The sequence below is a fragment of the Melitaea cinxia genome, chromosome 25 (genome assembly GCF_905220565.1).
Source record: "Melitaea cinxia chromosome 25, ilMelCinx1.1, whole genome shotgun sequence".
In the NCBI taxonomy this organism is placed as follows: domain Eukaryota; kingdom Metazoa; phylum Arthropoda; class Insecta; order Lepidoptera; family Nymphalidae; genus Melitaea; species Melitaea cinxia.
The window spans coordinates 5,094,532-5,112,953 of NC_059418.1; the positions used below are offsets into that span (position 1 = coordinate 5,094,532).

The 18,422-nt window shown below is 35.0% G+C and overlaps 1 protein-coding gene across 1 annotated transcript; it reads left to right on the forward strand.

Annotated features, from left to right (window-relative positions):
* The first annotated feature begins 389 nt into the window (after positions 1-389).
* LOC123666034 (cholesterol 7-desaturase nvd) lies at positions 390-11,544 on the forward strand. The gene is made up of 8 exons (XM_045600244.1): positions 390-596; positions 1,043-1,226; positions 3,627-3,812; positions 5,372-5,544; positions 6,618-6,723; positions 7,774-7,898; positions 9,212-9,382; positions 11,380-11,544. The coding sequence occupies exons 1-8, from the start codon at positions 390-392 to the stop codon at positions 11,542-11,544; spliced, it is 1,317 nt and encodes a 438-aa protein (XP_045456200.1).
* Positions 11,545-18,422: the final 6,878 nt, after the last annotated feature.

The following is an 18,422-nucleotide window of genomic DNA, read 5'->3' on the forward strand; positions in this document are numbered from 1 at the left end:
TGTTTTGTGTAGTTCTATGCTTGGAAAAGCTTGTACTTATTACAGTAATGTAACAAATAACATGAACATTTTATAAAAGTGAAACTTTTATTCTATTACCCCAAAAAATTTCGTTCGTCTTTCGCATGTCGCATTACGGCTGTGGAGTAGGGATAAAGTAAAAGGCGCATGGTATAGCAGCCAAGGCTAATATTGTGGCGCCCATAGCTAGCATCAGCTGACCGTGTAGCGTTTATATTCTCACTTATTCGTGCAAGTGTTCCACGGTATTTAAATGCCTACAAACCGAAAGAAAGTTTCACCTGTATCACGGTTTCATAAAACCACACAATTAATTTTTTTATCTACTTATTTATTTTGTTGTTTTACAGATAAAATGCTAAACGAAAATGGCTATTAAAGATATCATAAGCGGAAGAAACTGTCAAGAAGCAAAGACTGACGAATTTACCTTGATAAACGTGACAATCGGTGCTGCTATTAGCGTTTTCGAATTTTCGTTAAAGTATTTTAAAGTTTTACTATTGATTTCAATTTTATTTGTTGTTATATATATTTTCTACAAAGCGTACTGTAGTCCCGTATTTTACTCTAAGGTAAGATAGTTATAAGTATTTACTATCCTTGCTTTTACTTTATCTTACCATACTTTTCGTACTAAAAAACTACTTTAATACCTGGGAGACAAAATTAATTCCCCTTTTTGAAACCATTAATTCCTTCGATGACTTAAAAATCGAATAACAGATCCTGAAAGCATTGTTATAAAAACTTATCAAAATCATTTCATTATTGGAAAAGATGTCAAATTCAAAACATCCTACTTTGGTTCGAAATTGCTTATCTTCATTGAGTAGCCAATAGAACATACACCAAATGATGAAAGGACAGACATCCAAAATGGAAAGAAATATTTATACAAATACAAATATATACATTTATTTAGAATTCTTTCACAGTCTTTAAAAGCCTACAATGATAATAATAAATAAATACCTTAAAAATATTTTAATTAAATAAAGTAACACAAATCATATTTCAGGAATTGTCAGACGTAGGTTTTAATCATTTACCGAAGGGTAAAGACAGAACATTACACGTTATAAGCGCGCAGAAAGCACGGAGATTTGGAACTAAATTACCCCCTCCTTATCCAAACGGGTGGTTTTCCCTGGTGGAAAGCAGAGATTTAAGAGTTGGTGGCGTGGTGGCGGTTGATGCGTTAGGTGAGATTTTTTTTTACTGTATTACTAAATCTCGTTTTTTTTTTTTCTACTACTAGGTCGGCAAACCAGCGTACGGCTCACCTGGTGGTAAGGGATTACCGTATCTTATAGAAGCTTGCAACAACAGAAGTAATCCAATCGCGTAGTCGACTCAACTTCGAGCTCCCAGGAGCTTTGGTCACCTTACTCACCACAGAAACACAACACTGCTTGAAAGTAGAATAGAAGTTATACTTATTTTGGCGTGCTAGGGAAAAACTCAACTGAGGTAAGGCACAGCAGGAATTTCCTGCTCAAAATATGGAGCAGCCTGACTGGGGTAGTACCTCGACCTTACAGACGATCACAGCTAAATAATACTGTTTTCAAGCAGTATTGTGTTCCTGTTGGTGAATATGGTGACCAGTGCTCCTGGGGGGGATTGGGTATAGGGTCGGCAACGCGCTTGCGATACTTCTGGTGTTGCAGGCGTCTATAAGCTACGGTAATCTCTTACCATCAGGTGAGCCGTACGCTTGTTTGCCGAACTAGTGACATAAAAAAAAAATGATGAGAGTAAATATTTACGATGCGCGCGCACACTGTCACAAAAAACCGACACCCTGAAGTTAGCTAGTCGACGAAGAAGAAGTTAGCAACGTGAAGTTAGCTAGCCAATGAAGTATAACTTCTTACGTGCGTACATAAGACACTTTTATTTTTTAATACACACTTTTTTATTTAAGTGTTATCTTCTGTAAGGTCGAGGTATTTTACACATCCCTATTACGTATGCTCGGCTTCTGCTACCCTTCTAAGAATGTCGCCTCGGTCCATGGCCATTTGGTCCCTATAGTAAATATGCACATGGGGGAGGGTTAAAAGTGCTGAAAAAACCTCACGTTATTTGTAGATGACCCCTTGTCAACTTTCATGTCTACTTGCTGACCTGGCAAACTTCGTATCAAGTTTTTTTTCTTGAAATAACAATTGCATATATCAAAATAATATATAGCCTATCTTTCAAGTTGGATCAAACTGCACACGGTGTGCAAATTTGATTAAAATTGGTTAAGCAGCTTAGGAGTCCATCACGGACAAACAACGTGACGCGTAGTATATATATATATTTAAGACCTTTAAAAATGTATTCGAACTTTTATTATATATTTAATTATTCACTTCAAATATTTATTAACGATAGAAAATTTCAACAAGGTATATAAAAATTGAAGAAAAAAATTTGTTTTTTAAACAAATTACTTAACAGGAAAAAATAATCTAATTTGATCGTTAGATCGACTTTTCCTTGTAAGCATATTTTAACTATACAATTTTTATACCTATTTCAAATTCATCTTTCCTTATTCATAGGTTTTATACAAACAGAATTTTACCAATTGAAATTCTTATACTTACAATCAGTGTTTTTAAAAATTATTTTCCTGTAAACAATGAAAGGTATTTAATATTATAGGACTTTTTAGACATACTCATCTTCATTTCTCTTATATCTTATATTTAAATCTTATATTTAAAATCTTATATTTAAAATTTCTCGTGTCACAGTGTTAGTTACCATACTTCTCTGAAACGGAATCGACCAACATCTATTTTTCATATCCCTAAGTTATAAGGGGGAGATTAAGGGGCTAATAACATATATGGCAAACAACGTTTGCGGGGTCAGCTGGTAGTATCTAAGTAATTGTGTTCAATATACACACACAGTCGTCTGTACCTGAGATAGCCAACTTAACACCTGTGTCATAGATCACATATTATATCTTTGTGTATAATGTAGACGGAGGCTTTTAAATATAACACCTAATTAAATTATTACGATAACTTGGCACCTCTTTGTATACCATTCAGAGATTCGTTTTTTTAATAAGTATTACAGACATAAAACTTCCTTTTTGAGCGACTAATAACTATAAGGTGTGTGGCTACGGCATTAAAGAATATAGCCAGCCCCTCTCTTGCCGTGCGTGTCGTAAGAGGCGACTAAGGGATAACACATTTCCACTATCACCTTGGAACTTACAAAGCCGACTGATGGTGGGATAACCATCCAACTGCTGGCTTTGAAATACACAGGCCGATGACGGGCAGCAGCGTCTTTTGTGCGACAAAGCCCTACGGTCACCAACCCGCCTGCCCAGCGTGGTGTCTATGGGCAACACACATGAGTTCACGCCATTTTTGGCGTGACCTTGTGAAGGTCTATGTTCAGCAGTGGACTGCGATAGGCTGAAGCGAGCGAGCAAATAAAAAAGAGTAAATACTTGTTTGAGGTTTTGATGGACTTTGTAACATACAGCTGTGAAAAACTGGTTGAAATTCTTGTTCGCAGTTTGTAATGCTCGTCATTTTTAAAGTTAGTTTAAATAGTAAGTTTTAACAGTTAATCTTCTACAGGTCTGAATCTCTGCGTCTACAGAGGCGAAGATGGGACAGTGCGTGTAGTGGATGCGTATTGTCCCCATTTGGGTGCAAATTTAGCAATAGGGGGTACGGTCTGCGGTAATTGTATCGAGTGTCCCTTCCACCAGTGGAAGTTTGGAGAAAATGGTCAATGCGTCAGCATACCTAACACGAGTACAGGTGAGTTCACCTGTTTTATCCTATTTGTCATAGATGAACGCAATAATAATCTATAATATAAAAATGAGTCGCTGAATGTGTTGCTAAGCGCAAAACTCGAGAACGGTTGGACCGATTTCGCTAATTCTTTTTGCAAATATTCCTTGAAGTACGAGGATGGTTCTTACGGAGAGAAAAATTAAAAAAAAATTAAATTTCCTGAAAAAGTCTTAAAACAACACTTTTATATACTCCCATACAAAAGATGTGTGATAATACTTAAAAGTCAATTTGAACTTTAATACCATACGATAAAGTTTGTGTTAGGCGATACGAAGTTCGCCGGGTCAGCTAGTAAATAATAAATAAATATCTTATAACACTCACACACGGTCGTCTGTTCCTAAGGTAAGCGAATTAATGTTTGTGTTATAGGTAACAGCCGACTTCTATAGCTAAATATTTCTTTTAAATACACATAGAAATCCTACTTATATTAATAATTCAAAAGTTTGTGAGGATGGATGTATGTTTGGTACTCATTTACGAAAAAACTACTGAACAGATTTTTCTCATGGGATCAGAAATTACACCGCATATAAATAAAAACAAATATCACACCCAGACTCAGACGGAAATCGAACCCACAACTCGCGGAGCAGAAATTGGGACCACTACAAACTGCGCCAACGGACAAGTCAAAATGATTGTGTGAACTCGCAAACGACAAAAAAACTGACTTCGATTACATCGACAAGTATCTAATACAACGTAATTACATGAAAATATAGTCATGTACAAATACCCAATATAAACGCAAATTTTAAACGAAAGGACATGACAAGCCAGCTTTTGATTAAAAAAAGAATTATGAAAATCGGTTGACTCAGTAAAACTATGCGGTATATATACAACGTAGGTCGATGGCGCACCCAATTAGAAGCTATGAGGTAACACAAGCAAAAAATACGCTTCAGCCTGTAACCCACTACCGGGCATAGGCCTCTTTCCCCATGTAGGAGAAGGATCAGAGCTTAATCCACCACGCTGCTCCAATGCGGGGTGGCGGATATATTCTCTACTATGAGTAACGATCGCTATCAGGTGTACATGATAACAACCGGGACCGACGGCTTAACGTGCTCTCCGAGGCACGGTGGGGAGACCCATAAAAGTGTTAATGTTTGTCCCGTACGGGGATCGAACTCGCAACCGCCAGCGCAACAGGTACAATCCATGGCTGTGACCATTACGCGGCGTCCAAGCAAAAAATACACACATTTTTAATTCGTATAATTTATTTTTGTGTTATCCACACATTAGGAAATTCTAAACAATTTTAATATCATATCGACCGTTCCAGCGAGGATTGAACCTGTATCTCCGACTTACCGTGTCGGTGCTTTAGGCAATAAGGCTACGGAACGATGTAACCGCTAGATCGAAATTTTTGATATGATGATTTTATATTCGGGGATGAATTTATATTATATACTTTTTGATATGATATTAAAATTGTTTAGAACATACATTTTTTTTTAATTATCACATTTTTTTTAATTTATTACATTATCTTTCAGTGCCAAAAGGCATATCAATAAAGACATACCTATCAATGGAGGTAGATGGTTCTGTGTGGATCTGGTACGACGCTGAAGGTCGACATCCTCTGTGGACTGTTGAGGAGTTAGAGGAAACAAAGAATTGGGGATACCGAGGCAGAAATGAGTTCTATGTAAATGCTCATATTCAAGTAAGTAAATAACAAATAAATGTCTCACATTCGACGGCCATTACTAGTTTACTGCTGTGTTACTCCTGGAAGCACACGCAATACAAAAGCACCAACGGCCTAACCACGACAAACTTCTTTATGGCCAATACAAATATGTTTCATATGGTGAGATCGAACCATAACCGCCAGTTGCGCTGATGCGTAGTCAAGTACCATATCATATGGCGTATATTCTATATTGTACGATTTAGTTTTATATATTATATAAGTTATTTCAGCAGTAAAAAACACGTAAAAACACGTTACATGACGTTATACAAATTTGACAGTTTCTCATTTTTTGAAAATAGCTGATTAAGTGTGCGAATTTGATGAAAAATAAATATTTTCCTTAAATTAAATAAATTAACTTAACGTAAGAGAAATAATTGAAATAAAATGAATCATTATACTATACTAATAGATATAATTGTGTTTGCTTGCAAACAAAAAAAAAACCGACTTCAATTACATCAACGTGTAATACAACGTAGATCGACGAAAAAATAGTCAAGTAACTACTCGTTATCAAAGATTACTCAAAAAGTAGTTATCAGATCTCGATAAAATTTATATGTGACCACATGATAAACATCAGCTTTCGATTAAATTAAAAATTATCAAAATCGGTACACCCAGTAAAAAGATTTCTCTGGGATCCCATCATCAGATCCTGGTATCCTTCATGGTACCAAACTAGGGATATTCCCTTTTCAACAAAAAAAGAATTATCAAAATCGGTACATCCAGTAGAAAGTTATGCGGTATAATACAACGTAGGTCGACGAAAAAAGCGTCAAGTAAAAACGCATTATTAGATATAACTCGAAAAGTAGTTGTTAGATCTCAAATAAATTTAAATTTGGGACCAATTGGCACACACTACCTTTCGATTAAAAAATAATTGTCGAAATCGGTCCACACGGTCAAAAGTTTTGATGTACAATACGTAAAAAAAAAAAATACAGTCGAATTGAGAACCTCCTCCTTTTTGGAAGTCGGCTAAAAACAACTAAAACAAAAATTAACTTATAAAATCTATTTTTTTCCAGGAGATTCCAGAAAATGGTGCAGACGTGGCTCATCTGAACGCAGTACACAACGTCTCTTTACTGACTGACGTCGGATATAAATATCCAGTTTTAGAAAATATTATTGGTAATTAATTTATGACATACTACCTTTCCATCGAGGCTTGGCCCATACACTACACAATTGTACCGTTTTCTCACGTTCACGTAGGCCGCACAATATAGATTCAACGCAGTCCTGTTAAAAGAATTAAATAAATTTATTATTTTATTAATAAATTTAATTTCGGATATTTTTAATTTCGGACCAGCAGTTGTTGTACCTAGTTGAGTTCATCCATTACAAATAAATAAAATAATAATTAAAAAAAAAACAAAAAACCCGCCTGCGTGAAGAACAACTAATAGAAAATCAACTGAAAAAGCTGGAACAAGATAAAAATTCAATATGCACACAAAGTCAGCGAAATAAATAGAAACAATATCAAACATTTTCTGCTGTACATTTAAAATATATTAATACGGTAGTCTTTCGAAACTTTATGCAACGTCGTACATAACATGCAGTCGGAGACATGCACAAAGAGAGAATGATTTGACTTATCCTTCAATTTTATGCCTCCTATGCCTCTATATATATATATATATATATATATATATATATCAAATCAATTGCTGTTTGTTTGTTTCGCTAAAACCCGAGAACGTCTGGACAGATTTGGGTAATTTTGATCTTGAAATATTTGTGGAAGTTCAGGGAAGGTTGAATGGTGAGAAACATAAATAATAAGTAACGGAAATTAACAAAACTTCCACTTAATTTTCCAATACAAAATTTTCGTAGCTGTGAAAGTAGTAGCGCTTGATTGTCAAATATTTATAGGTGTGTTTAGAAAGAGTATAATGGTGTTGCATTTAATGTAGGTAAAAACTTTGACCAAATTTTTCACAAATAATGTAGGTGATACAAAGTTCACCGGATCATCTAGTAAATAATATAATAGTTATTATAATTTTTCGACGTGACAACGTCTAATAAATCGATGAACGCCGGCTGCATGCGAGAAAAAGGATGACTCATTGTTCTGTCTTGTGCCGCGTCCATCTCTCTTCCACTCGATTGGCCTATGCGTCCAATTTTCAGACAATCAATTTTTTTAATTGTGGCTAATTCCAGGTCATCATAATTGGAGCGCAGAGTGGTCTAAGGGCGAAGCGGATCATTTGGCTCAAATAAAAATCGCTCAACAATACTTAATAATGAAGTTTGATATCTTCCCCATCGACGTTACCGTAAATCAGGTAAATATAAGTAGAAATATGCTTAACTTATTTACTTTTTCACCGAATTAAAAAAAGGAGAAGGTTACTCAATTATATATAATATAATGGGTTTGGTGTGTATATATATTTTATTTTTAATGTATGTTCGAGTATAACTTCGTTGTTTATGAACCGATTTTGATAATTATTTTTTTGTTGAAAAGAACATATCCCTAGTGTGGTACCCTGAATAAGGAAACCGGGATCTGATGATGGCATCCTAGAGAAATCGAGGGAAACCCTCGAAAATCCGCATAACTTTTACAGAGTGTACCGATTTTGATGATTTTTAATTTAATCAAAGGCGATGTTTATTATGTGGTTACATTTAAATTTCATCGAGATCAGATTATAAGTTTTCGAGTAATCTTTGATAACGCGTATTTACTTGACTATTTTTTCGTCGACCTACGTTGTATTACTCGTCGATGTAATTGAAGTCGGTTTTTTTTTCGTTTGCGAGCAAACACAATTATTACTGAAGTACGTCACAATAAAATGCGTCACAATAATAATTGTGTTTGCAGGTAAACGAAGAAAAACCGATGTCAATTATATCGACAAGTAATACAGCGCAGGTAGACGAAAAAATTGTCAAGTAAATTACGCATTATCAAAGATTACTCAAAAAGCAGTTATCAAATCTCGATGAAATTTAAATGTGACCACATGATGAACATCGGCTTTCGATTAAATTAAAAATCATTAAAATCGGTACACCCAGTAAAAAGTTATTGCGGATTTTTGAGAGTTTCCCTTGATTTCTCTGGGATCCCACCATCAGATCCTGGTTTCTTATCATGGTACTAAACTAGGAATATCTCCTTTCCAACAAAAAAAGAATTATCAAAATCGGTACATCCAGTAGAAAGTTATGCAGTATAATACAACGTAGGTCGACGAAAAAAGCGTCAAATAATAACGCATTATTAGATATAACTCGAAAAGTAGTTGTTAGATCTCAAATAAATTTAAATGGGACCAATTGGCACACACCACCTTTCGATTAAAAAAAATTGTCGAAATCGGTCTACACGGACAAAAGTTCTGATGTAACATACATAAAAAAAAAGAATGAGATAGGATACATTACACAGTATTTAATATTGTTGGTCAAAAAGATCTCAAAAAGGCTACTTTTCAGAAGTTACACTTCCGCCAAGTTTGAATTGCACACACACACACACACACACAATTTTTTCTTTCTTTTTTGAATATAGAACAGAGTGTCTGAGGACAGCGAATGCCCAGATAGAATTTCAAATTAATTTCAAATTTCTCATCTTTAACAGATAGGACCAGCTCATGTGCGTCTCCGCTTCTCCTGCCCGCTGGGTCCTATGATGGTGATACAGTCCGTCACTCCAATGTCTCCGCTGTTACAGAAAGTTGTACATCGCGTGTACTCACCTAACTATAACGCGGTTGTTGGCGCTTCTTTAGTAAGATTCGAGGCTTATCAAGTAAGTTAATACGCTAATATTTAAATAAACGGTTTAGGTATGAGATAGGGGTACACAATCAAGCTATATACCTAAACCATTTCTTAGGAATATATAAAAAATTTGAATCTCTGTAGATTATAAATTGTTTAGTGTCCTTGTCCCCACCGTGCTTCGGAGAGCACGTTGAGCTGTCGGTCCCGGTTGTTATACGCTTCAGCCTGTAATATCGACTAGCCCGTTGGCGCAGTTTGTAGTGACCCTGCTTTCTGCTCCGAGGGTTGTGGGTTCGATTCCCACCCCGAGTCTGGGTATAATATAAAAAAATTATTTATATATTTATATATGTATTATTTAAAAGTATGTTTATCGAAAAAAAAAATGTAGCTATATACCAGTCGGTTGTTACCTATAACACAAGCATTAAGTTGCTTACTTTAGGAACAGACGACCGTGTGTGTATTGTGTATATATTTATTTATTTAGTATTTAATATCCCACTACTGGGCATAGGCCTCTTTCCCCATGTAGGAGAAGGATCAGAGCTTAATCCACCACGCTGCTCCAAGACGCCGCGTTGGCGCAACGGTTACAGCCATGGATTGTATCTACCTGTTGCGCTGGCGGTTGCGCGTTCGATCCCCGCACATGACCAACATTTGTATTGGCCATACAGGTGTTTGCCGTGGTCTGGGTGTTTGTGCAGTCCTTGTGGGTCTCCCCACCGTGCCTCGGAGAGCACGTTAAGCTGTCGGTCCCGGTTGTTATCCTGTACACCTGATAGCGATCGTTACTCATAGTAGGGAATATATCCGCCAACCCGCATATAAAAATACTTTACTGTAATTGTATGATGTACTTGAAATTTGGTGTGTACATTGTTGTTATATAAATAAATAAAATAAGCAATTCTAGACAGTTTTAGAACTGCTGGTCTGAAGTTAAACTATTGTATAAAAACGCACGCCAATAATAAAATAAATATATGTAGTGCATATGATAACTCCAGTGGATGTTGTCAATATAATTAAAAAAAAATTAAATGTACACTTGATACTCTTGTACTATCTTAGTTAACTGCACCTCAACATCAATATTCTCTTACAAGCATTTTTTGTGTAACAGAATGTACTGATTGTGACTGTTGTTTTCTTTTTTGTCAACGATATCTCCATAATACCAATTTGTTAACTGTAGGGAAACCTATTATTGGCTATATTATTTGTTATATGCTTGCTGATAAAAATAGTATATAAGAAGCTGTTGGTTTTATGAATAAATAAATAAATAAATAGCGATCGTTACTCGTAGTAGGGAATTTATCCGTCAACCCACTGTGGGGAATTGTGGTGGATTAAGCACCGATATTTCTCCTGCATGGAGAAGGAAGCCGATGTCTAGCAGTAGGGTGATACAGGCTGTATCAAATATAAAAAAAAAAAAAAAACAATTTTATGATATACTTAGTTTTGGTGTCTATCTATTATTTACGTCAAACTAAAATCTATCTTACGCCTAAATTACCAAATCTATTTGGCTTATTTCTTTTTTATTTTACTACCCAGGAATATTGTGATTCAACAGAAAATAATGCCAGCATTCTTTCCACTAACTATTCTTTTAACTGAGGTAGGGCACAGCAGGAATTCCCTGCTCAAAATATGGAGCAGCCTGCCTGGGGAAGTACCTCGACCTTACAGATGATCACAGCAAAATAATACTGTTTTCAAACAGTATTGTTGTCCTGTTGGTGAGTAAGGTGACCAGAGCTCCTGGGGGGGGATTGGGGATTGGGTCAGCAACGCGCTTGCGATGCTTCTGGTGTTGCAGGCGTCTATAAGCTACGGTAATCGCTTACCATCAGGTCAGCCGTACGCTTGTTTGCCGACCTAGTGATATAAAAAAAAAAACTTATATACATATCACAGTTACCTACACATATTCAGTTTTTAAGTTTATAACAAAGAGTTTAATATGGGTTTCCTTGTTCGATTCATATGAAAATGTTTATATTACAGTTCGAGAGAGACGTGGCTATATGGAATAATAAGCGATACGTCAGCTCACCCGTTTACGTCAAAAGTGATAAAGCTATTCGCTCATTTAGGACGTGGTTTTCACAGTTTTACAGCGAAAAGAGCTTATCAATGAGAGATGCTTTGCAGAATTCGCTCGATTGGTAACATTTTACAATCGAGTAGTAATTAATACAAATGAAGGCCTCTAGGAATTTGTAATGCGAACAAGAAGAAAAAATTGTGAATAATTAGGATAAATGAGTTATTATTATTATTTTTAATGTAATCATTAATGAGCCAAAATAAATATAAATATAATGAAAACACAGGTACAAAACAATCGTAAAAGTTAAGTTACTTTAAAAATTAATGACAAAAGTTTAATATTAAATAGGAATTTATCATATTTATCAAAAGTAATAATTACAATAAACAATGTATTTTTTTTTTTTTTGTTATTTGCCTTTAAATATTAAAATTGTCTTTTCATATATTATATTTTAAAAAATGTATGCCTTGAATTTATTAATGTTTTTTTAAGTTTAATAATATCATCACAGTGGAAACTTAATTGCCATATATAAAATTGGTTATAGGTACGGTTAAGGAAAAGAGGTTTTGTTAATCAAATATAAATATGTATCAATAATAAATCGATTTAATTATATATATAATTGTAAATATTTCGTTAATATTAATTTTACTAATTTACGTAATATTATATAGTAAATGGAATGCCATATAGGTACAATAATTTTATTGATTTTGTTATAAATATAAAGTTTCTATAACTTGTAATCTTTGATCATTTTGTTTTGTTTTATTTTAATCCCTTAATTATAGATAAATTGTGTTAATTAACAATAATACTATATATATATATATATATATATATGTGTGTGTAGTGTATTTATATATTTTTATGTAATACGTTCTGTAATTTTTATAGTTAATATTGTTTGTAGTATGTGTATATGTATATGTATGCATGTATGTGTGTATATTTGATTTTCTTCCTGTTTTCTTTTATTTTAAGTCTGTACACCCTTTCCGCTTTTTTCACATTATCTCCTCCAAGCTGGTTGTCTGGAAGAGATCGCTGTTTAGCGATAAGACCGCCTGTTGTACATTTCTTTTTGTGAATAGTTTAATAAATTGTAAACTTCTTTTTATGAGTACAAAGGGTAAATTATTATTATTACCCGACTGCCAAGGAAGGGTTATGTTTTTCGCGCGTATCTTGTATGTATGTATATTTGTATGTAATATTATTTACTACCTTATATTTCCAGAACCACTGAACGGATTTACATAATTGAGGTATCGTTAGGTTCGTCTTAGCTGCCCAAGTGTTCTTAGATAGGTGACATTAAAAAAAATCAAACATGGCGGCTGCGCGAAGCCATTGTAGTTAATGAAAAAAAATTTTTTTTTCTCGAATACTACAATATGGGTATCAAATTGAAGGGCACAATACAAGGATTTTAAAAAGGTATATCATGATTATTATTACCGTAATACTAATAAAGAAATACAATATTAAAGTTTAAAAAATGTGGACTTTGCTCTTTCCCACGCCTATGCCATGCCAAACTCGCCTCCTAGGCGACGATCAACTTCGGGGTGAAGCCTTTCTAATAAAATACAATGGTTAAAAAAAAACATACGATTAAAATTACAAATAAAAATTAATTAAATACATTAATAAAATCAATAACAAATACATAATACCAAATACAAACAAATAATTTTAATAATAATTTCATTATATTAAAACTAATAGTTTTTGACTTAAGCAGTCACCTATTTGCTAAAGGTCAGGCTTACGTTGCTTTGAGCAGAGTGAGATCTTTCTCCGGGCTTGCTATCAGTTTTCTTGACCCTAAAAAATTACTTAATCAACCACATGATGTAAACTGTTTTAATAAATTGAACCGATTACGCAATTTGTCTGACTAAAAAGACATAAATAAAATGATAATTAAAAAAAAAAACAAAAAACCCGCCTGCGTGAAGAACAACTAATAGAAAATCAACTGAAACAGCTGAAACAAGATAATTCAATATGCACACAAAATCAGCGAAATAAATAGAAACAATATCAAACATTTTGTGCTGTACATTTAAAATATATTAATACGGTAGTCCTTCGGAACTTTATGCAACGTCGTAGATAATATGCAGTCGGAGGCATGAAATTGAAGGTTAAGTCAAATCATTCTCTCTTTGTGCATGTCTCCGACTGCATGTTATCTACGACGTTGCATAAAGTTTCGAAGGACTACCGTATTAATATATTTTAAATGTACAGCACAAAATGTTTGATATTGTTTCTATTTATTTCGCTGATTTTGTGTGCATATTGAATTATCTTGTTTCAGCTGTTTCAGTTGATTTTCTATTAGTTGTTCTTCACGCAGGCGGGTTTTTTGTTTTTTTTTTAATTATCATTTTATTTTAATTATACTATTTATTGTACTATTAAAAATTAATATACATACATACATTAACTGAAGTAGGCCACAGCAGGTTTCCTGCTCAAAATATGGAGCATCCCGACTGGGATCTGGACTCGACTTTATAGAAGATAATAGCTAGTACAGCTAAATAATACTGCTTTCAAGCAGTTTAGTTTTCCTGTTGGTGAGTAAGGTGACCAGGGCTGCGGGGGGTTGGCGGTAGAGGCGGCTTGCGATTCTTCTGGTGTTGCAGACGTCAATAAGCTACAGTAATCGCTTACGTGAGCCGTAGGCTTATTTGCCGACTTAGTTATATATAAAAACTAGCGGCCCGCTCCGGCTACGCACGGGTATAAAATATATAGCCTATGTCATTCACTGAAAATTGATTAAAATCGATCCAGTAGTTTTGATTTATTCATTGTTATTACATATATTTAAGGGGAGGATACTGGCGTCTGCAACACAGTGCAAACTAGTGCAGGAGTCAGGGTAATCTGTATTGTATAATTTATGATTGTGTCCAATAAAGATTATTATTATTATTATTATTATTATTACTGCCCGTGGCCCGCACGCGTTAACTTTAGAGTAAAACAATTCTTCTTTCCCTTAAATATCTTCGAAAATATTCATTTATATCATATGCTGTAAAGGGCCATATAGATCTATATTAAATAAAAAATATATTTAAGGTATTTAATCGGATAAGGATTAATGCTGTATTGGTCAAAATCGCTTCGAAAATTAGCCATTATTTGTCGTAAAAAGTAAATGACAAAAAAAATGTTATTGTGGGATATCCATAAGAGATAGGTATATACCATCGCGGAGTTTTCTGTAGACCTTTTCAATGTGTACTGAACTTAGTACATTATTTTGATAAATCTCGTAGGGTTCAGCCTGCGTTTGCATTGTAAACGGAAAAAATGTAATTATTTACGACATCACATTAGAAACCTTAAAAATAACAGTATTTCTCCACTAATGGATGTTATTATACATATAAACCTTCCTCTTTAATCACTCTATCTATTAAAAAAAACTGCATCAAATTCCGTTGCGTAGTTTTAAAGATTTAAGCATACATAGGGATAGAGGGACATAGGGACAGAGAAAGCGACTTTGTTTTATACTATGTAGTGAAGGCCCTCAATGTAAACAATTGTTAGTTACCTTAAAGAAATCGAACATGTCCTGTTCGAGCAAAACGAACATTAAAATTCGTCAACAAAATTATTCTCTGTATATAATAAAAATAATGAAGCTTAAAAATTTTACTTAATTTCGTGCGATTATGCCAGATTATGCATAAGAAAGCGTCACTCTATTGCGGAGCAAGAGGGCCCGTAGCAACAGCCTTCTGCATTCAGTCCTTATTGTATTATTCAAAAACATTGGATAGAAACAATCACGGGTCAAATCAACTTAATTTCCCTTACACTACTAACAATAACTAACACCTTTATACGCAAAATCGTTGAGTCATTAACTCATCACGAAATCTCAAAAACCGCTGGACACATAAGGATGAAATTTGATAGGGAGGCAGTAGTTTATAAGATAATATTGTTACTAACATCAAAATATTCTATGGATGTAAGTATATGAAATAAAAAGAAATATTTATTTATTTTATTTATTTATAAAACGATCACGGGCTTGCCACAGATTTGTATTCAGGATAATCAATGTAACCATCGTTGTTCTTGTCTGCTTGTTTCAACGCCCCTTCGACGATTTGAGACAGCGAGTCATCTTCATACTTAACGGATGTTTCAACTTTCTCACCGTCTGGTCCTGTTGCAATAAAAATTAGATGAATCAAGTTTATGACTCTAAATTGTAAAGTATAGAAGGTAGTAAATATAGCACAAGAAATACAGTCAAGGACGGCTCTGACATTGAAAAAGATAAAAAATGGCTGTAAAGTTGGTTTACGGACGATAGTTTAACGTGACAACGTCATAACAAAACATCTCCTCGAACGCATAGGCCGTCATAAGGGTTAGCCGAGAACGTGCGGCTTAAAATTAAAGTATTTGCATATCGATACCGCGACTGTCGACATCCCCTAAGACTCGGGCTCGGGTGCACCACACCTCCTGCACTACAGGTAAAGGTACTGAATACAGCCCAAATTGTAGTACTATATGATTTCAGGTATAACGAGAGATGACAGAACGTAAACTTACGGCTTAACGGCTTTAGATTAAGAATCGCATTTTGAAGTTAGATAGGTTAGTGGTGGTTTTTTAGTCAGTAGGAGTCTGACATAACCCTCTGGCGCCCCCGCGCCTGAGGGTAGCCAAGATGGATTTTCCCCACGTAAAAAAAATAAATCCCCAGTCAGGCTACTCAAGAACCCACATTCACTTTGAACATTATATTTGCCGTAGAACGCAGCAGGAAATCCTTCAATTTAAGCTTATAGTTTATCCCATAAATCTTCGGTCCTTCTACGTGTTAGATGAATTTGACTTAAATGGTTACTATTTGCGGGTCGAAATGAAAAATTACTAAATCTTGAAACGATTTTTTGCTTTAAAAGTGATAAAGTTATCACTTATCACTTCAGCCTATCGCATTCCACTGCTTCCTCAAGTTCGCGCCTAACAATATGGCGCGAACTCATATGTTTTTGCCCATAGTCACCACTCTGGGCAGGCGGGTTGGTGACCGCGGGGCTGGCTTTGTCGCACTGAAGACGCTGCTGCCCGTGCCTGTGTATTTAAGCCAGCAGTTCGATGGTTATCATTGATAAAGTTAAATCTGAGTAAAAAAACACCTTTCAGATGGATCCTGTGCTGTGGAAAACGGAGATAGATTTTGAGAAAGAGATAAGAGTTTTAGTCGAAGCCATTTTCAACATAAGTTACCTCAATATATACCTTGTTTCATTGTTATACGTGCCTACACTTAGGAAGATCGGCTTGTTGGTATTACCTGTTGAACAATGAAACTCGAGCATGTACACCCCAAGCATATCAAACTGAAGGCATTCAGTAAATTAACTTGACAGTCTTTACGACATCGTGTTCACTTGGCACAATTCGGATCAATTCAGGGTTGTGTTTTCTAATGTTTGATAAAATTGAAGATATCTTCAAGCTCCAGTCGCGAACAGCTTTTTGGCTTGGCTTACAAGGAGAAGGCAGGAGGTGAGACATGGGTTTTGAGATGAGACTGTGTATATTTAGTACTCTGTTAGAATGTTCTCAATTTGGTTGTATTTTTGTATACGTATTACCTCAGAACTATTGACTGGGTGGAGCGATATCGATGATTTTTTTAAACGAAAGGTGGTGCATCTCATGAGGTCCAATTTAAATTTAATTGATATGTATGTGTATTTACTTGACTATTTCTTGGTCTACTTACTTTGTATTACATGTCAATATAATTGAAGTTTTTTTTTTTCGTTTGCGGGAAAACACAGATATTTCAAAATATTTCTGACAAATGGTCAGTGTTATTAGAGAAAAATGCCTTTTTCACATCTCGTCATCATCATCATCATCATCATTACAGCCTTTACAGTCCACTACTGGACATAGGCCTCCACAAGTTTACGCCAAAAATAACGTGAACTCATGTGTTTTGCCCATAGTCACCACGCTGGGCAGGCGGGTTGGTGACCGCAGGGCTGGCTTTGTCGCACCGAAGACGCTGCTGTCCGTCTTCGGCCTGTATATTTCAAAGCCAGCAGTTGGATGGTTATCCCGCCATCGATCGGCTTGTCAAGTTCCAAGGTGGTAGCGGAACTATGTTATCCCTTAGTCTTTCACATCTCGTGTCCTCCCCTTATTAGCAATATGAGGTAAGCTCTACTAACCCTAACGGTCTTTTCTCAAACATAACTACGTTCCCATTGATAGCCCTGGCTGACAATTTATGTCAACCCTCCTTTTTCTACGAGTATAGCGGGTTTCTTTAAAATATTTCAAAACAGTCAAAAAAATTATAAGCTCACACATACACACACACACATTGACAAGCTACATTAATATTATAATTTTTTTTACAATTTTTAAACGCCTTCACCCTCAATGGCCTTCACTAGGATTAACTGCTGTGTTGGAGGTACAAAGACACAAAATACACAAGCACAAACGTCTAGACTACGACAAACATCTGTATGGCTGATACAAATATTAGCTAAGTGCACCACAAACCAGTGCTGTGACCAATGCGCCAACGTGTCGTCTACTATAAGTATCGACGAAAACATTTACAATATTACGGTATAATCTTGCACGTTCCAAAATATTATTTAAGGTTATTTGGATGAAGAAAAATAAAAAATATATATTTTTAAAATAATTTTATTAAAGAAAAATAAATATAATGTCTTGTTCACGAGACTTAAGTTTGCGGGTAGATGTTGACGGCATTAAAGTGTCCATACCGGACTACCTCCTTTCTCGTACGAGTACATTTGCAACGCAAACACTGATCACTACTACCATTGCTCCACAAAATGAAAATAAGAATCATGGTAAATATCCCGTTCTTCAATAATTTTTAACCGACTTCAAAAAAAGGAGGAGGTTACTCAATTCGACCGTATATATATAAATATAT